Below are 10,000 nucleotides of genomic sequence, written 5' to 3'. Positions count from 1 at the left end.
AGCCCCACCCTTTGCCTCCACTTTCTCCCTCCCATCTCTTCCTCTCTCTACCTCCGTTTCATCTATCTGTCTCTTTTCCCCTCATTCTCTGAAATTCAGAGCATTCAGATAATTCAGAATTCTGTTGATATTCTATAGAAGCTTTGTTGGCCCGGCCCTGTCATGGTAGAGTGCTGCCAAGTGCAGGGGTGGGGGGGGGGGGGGGGGGGTAAACACAGGCGGATACAGACGCAGATATGTCTAAGGGGGAAGGGAGCCAGGCTGAATATGAACCACCACAATAACAAACACATGGATGGAGAAACTGTGCTTAACTCAGTTTATGGGTCAGGTATCGAGCAGCCAGCTAGTAGGAGTTATTCCTCATTATCTCTCTCTCTCTCATCCTCTCTTTCTCTTTGCCCTCTCATCATCTCTCTCTCTCTCTCTCTCTTATCCTTTCTCTCTCTCTCTCTTATCCTCTCTCTCTCTTTCCCTCTCTCTCATCCTCTCTCTCTCTCCTCCTCTTTCTTTCACTTTCCTCCCCCCTCTCTCTTTGTCAATCTCCCTCTCCCCTGTCCCTTCCTGCATTCTCTCTCTCTCTCCCTCTCTCTCTCTCCCTCCCTCTCTCTCCCTCTCTCTCTCTCTCTCTATGCCTGCTCTCTCAGATGTAGACATGCTATTTCATCAAATGTCACACTGGCTCACTCTCAATGCACTCATCTCTCTTCCTTTCTCTGTCCCCCCATTTATTTCTCTGCACATTTATCTTTATCCACCTCCCATCTCTCTCCCATTCCACCTCTCCCACCTACTCTCCCTTCCTCCCTCTAATACACACACACACACACACACACACACACACACACACACACACACACACACACACACACACACACACACAGACACACACACACACAGAGAAATACACAGCCTCCTACTCACACTTGAATGACTAATCGAACCACACCAGCCACTCATAGGTTCAAGGGAAACGCCTTGACATTAGGTAGCAGCCGCGCACACACACACACACACACACACACACACACACACACACACAAACCTTTCCCTTTTTTAGGCCTCAAACATCTATTTGGTGTTCTTGTTTTATTGAAATGCCATGAACACATTAAGGTGTCTCGAATCACTCAGTGACAGTTTGCTTGAAATGTGTTCACTGAAACTGTGTGTGTGTGTGTGTGTGTGTGAGCATGTCTATGGGTGTGCTTGCGAATGCGTATTTGTATGTGTGTGTCTTGCCATAGTAATTGATTTTGAAATCCAGTAATTGAATGTCTTTTAAACAACACAAGTGGTGAGTCATTGATTAAGGTTGCGCGCTCAAGCCCAAAGACTATGTGTGTGTGTGTGTGTGAGTGTGTGTGTGTGTGTGTGTGTGTGTGTGTGTGTGTGTGTGTGTGTGTGTGTGTGTGTGCTCGCTCAAGCCCAAAGACTATGCCAAGGAGGGGGGGGGGGGGGGGGGGGGGGGGGGGGACTAAACAAATACATAAATAACCAAATAAACTGCTGGATTCCTATACCTCTATGGGTATGGTGCCTGTGTGTGTTTGTGTGTGTGGGTGTGTGTGTGTGTGTGTGTGTGTGTGTGTGTGTGTGTGGGGGGGGGGTGTGTGTGTCTGTTTGAAGAAAGCTTTTCTGTACATATACCCACATGGTTAACTCATCCAAAAGCCCTGCCACTGTTCCAAGACGGAGAAGAGGAAAACAAACAGTGCCACGCCGCCAGGCCCCGCATCCTGGGGCGGGTGTGGAGTGGCTGGCTGCCGCCTCACCGTTGGGCACGGAAGAAGCCTGGGAACGCCGTCAAACGCGGGTCGGGGTGGTAGTCGTGTCGACGGTGCAGCGGAAGCTTCTCATAGAGTGACAGGGAGGCGTGCGTGTGTGTGTGTGTGTGTGCTTGTGTGTATCATTTATTCCCTCCGACAAACTCAAGGTGACAAAATGAGACGTGCTCCTGCGGATTGACAAGGAAGAAAAACAGCGTGCAAAAAAACAAAACTGAATCGCAGCTCCAACTCCGTGGCAGGTCTTGAACTTTTTTATTTTTTTTATTCCCTTTGTCTTTAAAAGCAGTCACCTGGGAGCGAGCCTTCTTGTTTCCAAATGGCACACGGCTGAATCACAAATTGGCGGGATTGAGTTAGTGCGGCGCAGGCAATCGCTACATGAACGCTCCGTAGCGATTTCTCGGCGCCTCGGGCTACGGGAGGCGACGGGGGCCTCTCAGTTCCGGGGCTGGTAAACGCGTGTGACAGCGGGCTCTGTCACCGCCGTGTCTTTCGCTCCGACCTCTAAACCCCCGACTCCCTAATCACCCTCTTCTCCTCCCCAGCCTCCGAGTGCCGAGTGATGGTGGATTTGCAAACTTTACGTCAGGTTGCCTTCTGCGGCAGCACTTGGCATGCAAGAGTGTGGGCTCCAGCGACACACACACACACACACACACACACACACACACACACACACACACACACACATATGCTTCAGAGGAACCCGAGCCTGTCTGTCGGAGCTCATTCAGAGGCCTGGAATAATTATGCCCGTGTCTGTCTGTGTGTGGGTGTGTGTGGGTGTGTGTGTGTGTTAATGTTGTTTTTGTTTAGTTGTTTTTAAAGTTTGATTCAAGACAAATACATTCTTTGATGCCGCCTTCTTTTAACCAAGGACAGCAGTGACTCAGAATGGGATGCACTGCGTGGTATTCTCCACTGATATTAGTTTATTTATTTATTTATTTATGATGTTTATTAGTGCGTGTCTCCCTTTCTTCTGTGTTATCTGTCTTTAACGTAAGCATATTTTGGCTGTTTTGTTTTGTGCTGCGGTTGTGTTTATATGTGACAAGCTCAACCCTTTCATTCAAAACAAGTGACACGGTGGATTACATGGATTGACTTGAAATATTACAGGATGTCTCCCTGTTCCCGTCCTATTTGGATGACAAAATAAAAGTCTTTAAATGTTTCAACCATGCACTGAGATTTTGTTGAGCTGAAACATTATTTGGCAGTGATTGTGTTTTTGTTTTGTTTACACAGCATCCGGACAGAAATGCAATCGGTCCACCAGAATATGGGTTACTGTCCGCAGTTTGATGCCATCGATGACCTCCTGACCGGCCGAGAACACCTAGAGTTCTACGCCCGGCTCCGTGGCGTGCCTGAGAAAGAGGTTGCCATGGTGAGCTACCAGACGACACTCTCTTTCTCCCTCACTCACAGACGCACACACACAGTCACACACACACACAAACGCACACAGCCAAACTCACATGTTTTAGACCTCATTGTGGAGAGTTACTGTGGTTTTGAAGGAGAAAGTAGCCAATTACTGAGGTCTACAGCCTTTGTGCAGCCTGTACAAAGACTGAGGGGTGGCAAATCATTGTAACTACCTTGTTATTTGTCGGAGGTGGAGAGAAGTGGAAAAAATTGGTGTGTTCAAGAGAATTCTGAGACTTTTTTCACAAGAAAATAAAAGTTTTTTTCCTGAATGTCAGCCTTCACACAGTAGGGGCCTCAACAAACCTACCAAGTTTCAACCTGCTGGGGGAAAAAAAAAACGAAAGAAAGAAAAATGTTATAATAGTGAGATGAGATGAGATGAATAAATAAAGCGTTACAGTGAGGGACCTGGTAAAGAAGCGGGTTGATATTTTATATATGAGCCGCGGTGCACACGCAGGGGTGTAGGGTGGGGGTGGTGGGGGGGGGGGGGGGGGACGGTGTCTGAGCAATGTTGCATTATTCAGCCAGGGCCTACGGCATAGTGTGGTGTGGTGCGGTGAAGTCGCCCTCGGCCTCTGCCTTGGCTCTCCAGCATCCACCACCACCGTCTCCCTCAACCCCCAGCCCTCCAGGAACAATGCGATCAAACGCAGGGGTAAGCGGGTGCCTGTGCCCGTGGCCGTGGATGCCCCCGGTGCCAGGCTTTTGATCCTGCAGCTCGGTGCTGGGCAGAGGGCTTCGTGCCCGCTGGCATAGAGGGAGACGGAGGGAGAGTCAGAGCCTGAGCTTGGACGGGCGCCTCCCTCGGAGCGGTTTCATCTGGTGGCATGGTTACTGTTATGGGGTACTCTGCCGCAGCACATACCATGGCGACGGTTGCTACCAACACAGCGGCCTGTGTCCTTGTGCCTGTTTGTACTCGGCCTCTTCACCAACTCTCCACTGAGCCCAATACCCAGCCTTGGCAAAGGGTGACACAGTGCCAACTGCCAACACTGGCATGGAAGTGGCACATGTGACTGGTGGATGTTTACTCACAGATGGAAACATTGGCTTGGATGGTCTGGTCCTTCTTACAGCTGAGCCATATCAATGTGAATTACAACAATACATTCATTATTGCGTGCAACATCCCGAATCATTAGTTGCATTCCCAGAAATTGCTAAAGATGTTCAAATGTGTGGCCCTATTCTAGGCTTAATTAGATAAAAGCATCTGAAAGATCAATTTTATGTTTTACTAATGAAGGCCTCTAAGCCAGGGCAGCTCAAGTGATGATGTTTACATTTATGCAATGTTCATATTCATAAATTCTTCACATGATATTTAGTGCATCTAATTAATATTGATATACATTTACGTGTTTTCTACTAGATGGCGGTTCTTAGTGAATATAAAATGTTATTTATGTGTGTTTATGTTTATGTTTATTTGTAACGTCTCAGGTGGCGGAGTGGGGCATCCAGAAGCTGGGTCTGCTCAAGTACTCCAACAAGTCCGCTGGCACCTACAGCGGGGGCAACAAGCGCAAGCTCTCCACAGCCATGGCTCTGATTGGCTGCCCGCCCGTCGTCTTCCTGGTGAGGTCATCAGTCGGGGAGGCGTTGTTTGCCCACTGACCTAGAAATAAACAAACAAACAAACAAACAAACAAACGAATGAACAAACACTCTCCGGTACAGGCTAGTGGAAAGTCAGATGTGTTTTGTGAAAAGCACACTTTGATATACGTGATTGTTGAACTGAGATTGTAAGACTGTTATACAAAAATCCATCTCTTTTACATAAAATGCAGAAATCTATTTAAATTCAGAAGAATGTTGCACTTCCGAAGTTGCATTTGAATCGTCTAACTCAGCCCACGCCAGCAGGGATATGTTGGTTAGTTGGTACATCAGTTGAATAACTGAAGGACACATTGAATTGATGGGAAGCTTGTGTGAGCATAATTGGGAAGCCTTGTGATACTGTGTTTTAATTCACATTCATTCTCTTACCAATATTGTTTTCAATGATCCCATGATCAATAGATTGAAACTGTTGTGCAGACTTCTGGTGGAATAGCAGTGTGTAGCATTTCAGTTTAATTAACTGTGTCTGTAATTAAGTCCCTGTTTAAGCCTTGCCAACTGTGTGTTTTTTTCTCCCAGACTGCGGTCATTAGTAGGCAAACAGGACCAGCGATCAAAACACAGTCTTAGGAGAATACTGATCCATGCGTGGCATCCAAGTTCCCTGGAAGGAACTGTAATTAGGACACCAGAAAAACTCAGCCAAAACAACATTCAATCTGTTTTTTTTTTTGTTTTTTTTAAGCCCTTTTGCCAATACATCTGGGTGTACATAAGAAACACAACCCATTAAAACTCTCATAGTACAGGCCATATTTCTACTAATTTGAATGCTTCCTTATATCTTGTGAAGTTTATAATTCCCTGTCAAAGGGGCTTTAATTTGGAAATAGACCCTGTTTGCTTTCTCAAATCTACTTCATAGTTCTTGATAAATCCCCTCAACAACTAGGGGTTTCTGTTCCTTGATGAGGGCTCATCCTTTGGTCGCGGGGTATCGCAGGGACCCTGCTTTTCTTTTGGTTAGTCTGAGGCATGGTGTTCTTGTCATCCTTGTGTTAATTAAAGAAAAGAAATCTCTCTTTTTGATCTGGGAAGAAAGAGATCGACTCAGGGGTCAGGCACTGCAGACCAGGCTCCCGTGTTTTGCTTTGCATGGGATGAATCCCCCATCAGAAGCAGAGACTCTCTGTTGAATTTGCAGGGGAGATTAAGAGAAAATGGAAAGTTGACTGCAAGGAAAGGACTGTTTGAGGTGTGTGTGTGTGTGTGTGTGTGTGTGTGTGTGTGTGTGTGTGTGTGTGTGTGTGTGTGTCTGCGTGTCTGTGCGTGTGTGTGTGTGTGTGTGCCTTCTGGACATATTGCAGTGTATTATCAAGGAACTAAAACCTGATCTTGGTGAGAAATGTAAAGCACACATAGACCTGTTTGCAGGAATTACACTGGGGATTTTTTTATTTTTTTTGAAGATCAGATCTGATTATTTATATGCCCAATGAGGGCTTTCTCTTAAGGGGAATGAGATTATATGCCAAATGAGGGCTTTCTCTTAAGGGGAATGAGATCTGATTATTTATATGCCCAATGGGGGCTTTCTCTTAAGGGGAATGAGATTTTAACTGCATCTTAGCAGGCAAATATTATTGCATCTCTAACAGGAAGCAATAATGCTGCAGTAATCTGAGGGAGATATTAAAAAAACAGTCTTGGCATGAACATCACGATTCAGCCGTAAAGGTTAGCGTTAGCTAATATAAGCGGTCCTTGTTATCACCTGCCACCAGAGGAGTCCTTTAGTCCTGCAACTTGGCCATACCTTCACTTAGTGATTTTTGGACAGAGTTAGTTAACGCAGTTTTATTTTATTTCCTACTTATTCTAAGTCGGCAGTGACCACTGGAATGTAATTTTACACATTTTAATTTAGAGACCCTTTACATGACCACATACCATTCAAATACATTTGAGGATGGTACAAAATATACCTTATCCAAATTCTGTTGTATGCAAATACAATGACAATAAAGGCTTTTCTATTCTGGAAAACTACCTACAAAAAACAAACCCTCAAAAACTAAAAAATAAATAAATAAAACAAACAAATAGTATTCCTTTAAGTATTGAAATAGCACCTTTTACAGCATCTTTGAGCATTCTTAGCTGTGGCATCCCTTGAAGCCTATTGCCACAAACTGTGACTGCTGATGGCTAACAGTAAGAAACTACATCCGCACAGCATCCTCAAGCAGTCCTCCACCTACACAACATCACAGGATGACTGACTGGCAACTACCGCTATGCCCACGGGAAGTGATAGCAGCAGGCATCATTGTCTCTGTATGGACAGAGCGGGTTTGGTTGTCCAGACAGGCTCCAGGCTCCAGGCACTGGAGAGGGGATTGCATTCAGCGGTGTTTGGGTAACCTTGTCTGGAGGATTTAAGGCAGGAGGGGGAGGTAGAGCAGGCTGGTGGCTGGGGAGGAGTGAGACCTCCTGGGGCTCGTGTCAGCTCTCTGCTGGGCCTCTGCTGGAGTCCGGGGGGGGGGGGGGGGGGGGATGAAGAAAGTTGGTGCAGGGATGTACTCGGTGTAGAGATGCAGGTGCTCGAGGCAGATTGGCTAGGATCATTGTTTGTGTGTGTGTGTGTGTGTGTGTGTGTGTGTGTGTGTGTGTGTGTGTGTGTGTGTGTGTGTGTGTGTGTGTGAGAGAGAGACAAAGTTAAAAAGAGAGAGAGATGTGTTTGTGTGTGTGTGTGTGTGTGTGTGTGTGTGTGTGTGTGTGTGTGTGTGTGTGTGTGTGTGTGTGTGTGTGTGTGTGTGTGTGTGTGTGTGTGTCCAGTTTTGGATCTTGTCACATAATAACCATTTCAGGTCAAAATAGCCCAAGGAGTGTTTTGAGTGCCTGCACAGTGCACCTCTCTACGTGTGTGTGTCCGTGTGTGTGTGTGTGTGTGTGTGTGTGTGTACATGTGTATGCATATGTGTATGTGTGTGTTCGCCAGAGCCTGAGAATGTCTTTGCGAATCCAAGCACAGGCGGAGGCTTTGTGATACCCTCCATAGCAGGGATTTTAGCGCAACAAGCCCGTGCTCCTGCGGTAATCTGTAAAGTCACGCTCCTCGGCTCTCTTCCCCACTCGAGGCGAGTGGCATGTCTTAGAGGAGCTCTCTAATCTGCACCTCGCCCAAGGTTAAGCTGTTCCGCTGGGCACGAGTCAGCTATGGAATATCAGAGAGAGAGGAGAATGATGATGAATATGAGATCTCTCTGCTCCTCTCTGCTCCTCTCTCTGCTCCTCTCTGCTCCTCTCTGCTCCTCTCTGTGCTCCTCTCTGCTCCTCTTTCTGCTCCTCTCTGCTCCTATCTGTGTGTATATCAGAGAGAGAGGAGAATGATGATGAATATGAGAGCTCTCCTCTCTCTGCTCCTTTCTGTGTGGATGGCCCATTTTAAGAGGATCTGACAAACAGATTGTTTGTTGTTGATCTCTAAACTGACACACACCTGCTAGCTAGCCCTAAATCTCTACTATAATATACTGTTTCAGCTAGCTGACAATTATCCATGACCGTTACCTGACCTAACCTCACACACACCACACTCCCCAACCCTAACGAGTACCTCAGCCCTAAAGTTAACCTCACACACACCACACTCCCCAACCCTAATGAATACCTCAGCCCTAAAGTTAACTCCAACCCAATGTCTCCTAATGCTGTTCCAGGAGCCTCCTTGCTCTGCATGCCAGACTAACCCCTTCAGCGGCACTCTGGACAAGCCAGACACACCTGATTTAGCTAACGAAGAGCTTTTTTTTAATAACACTACTCTGGGCTAACCGGACACATCTGATTCAGCTAATGGAGAGCTTTTTTAATAACACTACTCTGGGCTAGCCGAACACAGCTGATTTAGCTAACAAAGAGCTTTTTTAATAACACTACTCTGGGATGGCCGAACACAGCTGATTGAGCTAACGAAGAGCTTTTTAATAACACTACTCTGGGATGGCCGAACACAGCTGATTTAGCTAACGAAGAGCTTTTTTTATTAACACTACACTGGTTTGCGATTTGAGAGGATCAGCACAACATAATCAGTGCAGCGTTCGCAATTATGTCTAAGCATATTTCAGTCAAGACTTTGTGGTTGTTTGTGGACAAAAATTAAAATGTATAGATTAAATTAGAACAATAAATACAGAAATACTGAGCTGTGTAAATACAACAGTCCTCTGTTCTCTCCTAGGATGAGCCCACGACAGGCATGGACCCCAAAGCGCGTCGGTTCCTGTGGGACTGTATCCTGAGTGTCATCAAACAGGGCCGCTCCGTCATCCTCACCTCACACAGGTGAGTGTAAATAACAGGTTGGGAATTGTGCAAGTGTTCAGGGCAAATGCACAAAGGCCTTGAGTTTACAAAGGTTATTTGTTATTAAAGTGTTTCAAAATGTAAAATTTCAGTTTGTTTTGCCATCAACTTTAATTACATATAGGTATTTGTTACCATTTTTGCCCATTTTAATGTCTCTTTGTGTTCGTTTCCATTTTGTTTGATTGGTTGGCATGCCCCTAATGGTCCCTATCTGAAGCAGGTGTCTCTGTTTGTTCAGAGCTTAATTTCGCACATTTTTTATTTTTTCGAAAAAAGAAACACATCCGAGGCCCGTAAAAAAAATCTCCCTCCTCCGCTAGCAGTGAGTAGAGCTGTAATCACTCCAATCACACGTTGCGCTCCCTATCAGACTGATTCCCCAGTCAAACACACAGGTGCTATCGCTTGATCTGTCTAATTGCCCTGTTTGTCCTCAGGGGGAGGGTGTCGAAAACAATCGCTAGATCTGTGAACCAAGAGGCACTCCTGAACGCAGAGCGGGGTGTGAATTATTAGACAGCCCACGAGTGTGTGTGGAAGGGGAGAAAGAAATAAAGAGAGAAACAAACAGAAAAAAAAAATCTGCATGAGAAATACCCCAGTGTAGATTCCCCCAGCCGCGGAACTTTCCTGCTGAGAGTCGAAGAGAGAAGTGTGAACGCAATGGAGATTATTCAGGAGAGACAGAGAACAGGTGTGTGTGTGTGTGTGTGTGTGTCTGTGTGTGGGTGTGGGTGTGGGTGTGTGTTATAAATTGTAAGTTGGATCCCCTAGACAAACTTGCATGGAAGCTGTCAGAACCCAGATACTAACTAGCCACTAAC

The 10,000-nt window shown here is 46.1% G+C and overlaps 1 protein-coding gene across 4 annotated transcripts in view; it reads left to right on the top strand.

Annotated features, from left to right (window-relative positions):
- Positions 1-10,000, top strand: part of LOC105903072 (phospholipid-transporting ATPase ABCA1-like) — a 221,849-nt gene that overhangs the window by 187,214 nt on the left and 24,635 nt on the right. For all 4 annotated transcript variants that reach the window (XM_031585405.2, XM_031585404.2, XM_031585401.2 and 1 more), the window contains 3 exons: positions 3,042-3,183; positions 4,677-4,811; positions 9,049-9,152. In XM_031585405.2, the coding sequence (XP_031441265.1) occupies positions 3,042-3,183; positions 4,677-4,811; positions 9,049-9,152 (381 nt within the window). The remainder of the gene's footprint in view (positions 1-3,041; positions 3,184-4,676; positions 4,812-9,048; positions 9,153-10,000) is intronic.

The sequence above is a fragment of the Clupea harengus genome, chromosome 18 (assembly GCF_900700415.2).
Source record: "Clupea harengus chromosome 18, Ch_v2.0.2, whole genome shotgun sequence".
Lineage (NCBI taxonomy): Eukaryota > Metazoa > Chordata > Actinopteri > Clupeiformes > Clupeidae > Clupea > Clupea harengus.
This window is presented reverse-complemented; position numbering and strand designations above follow the sequence as displayed.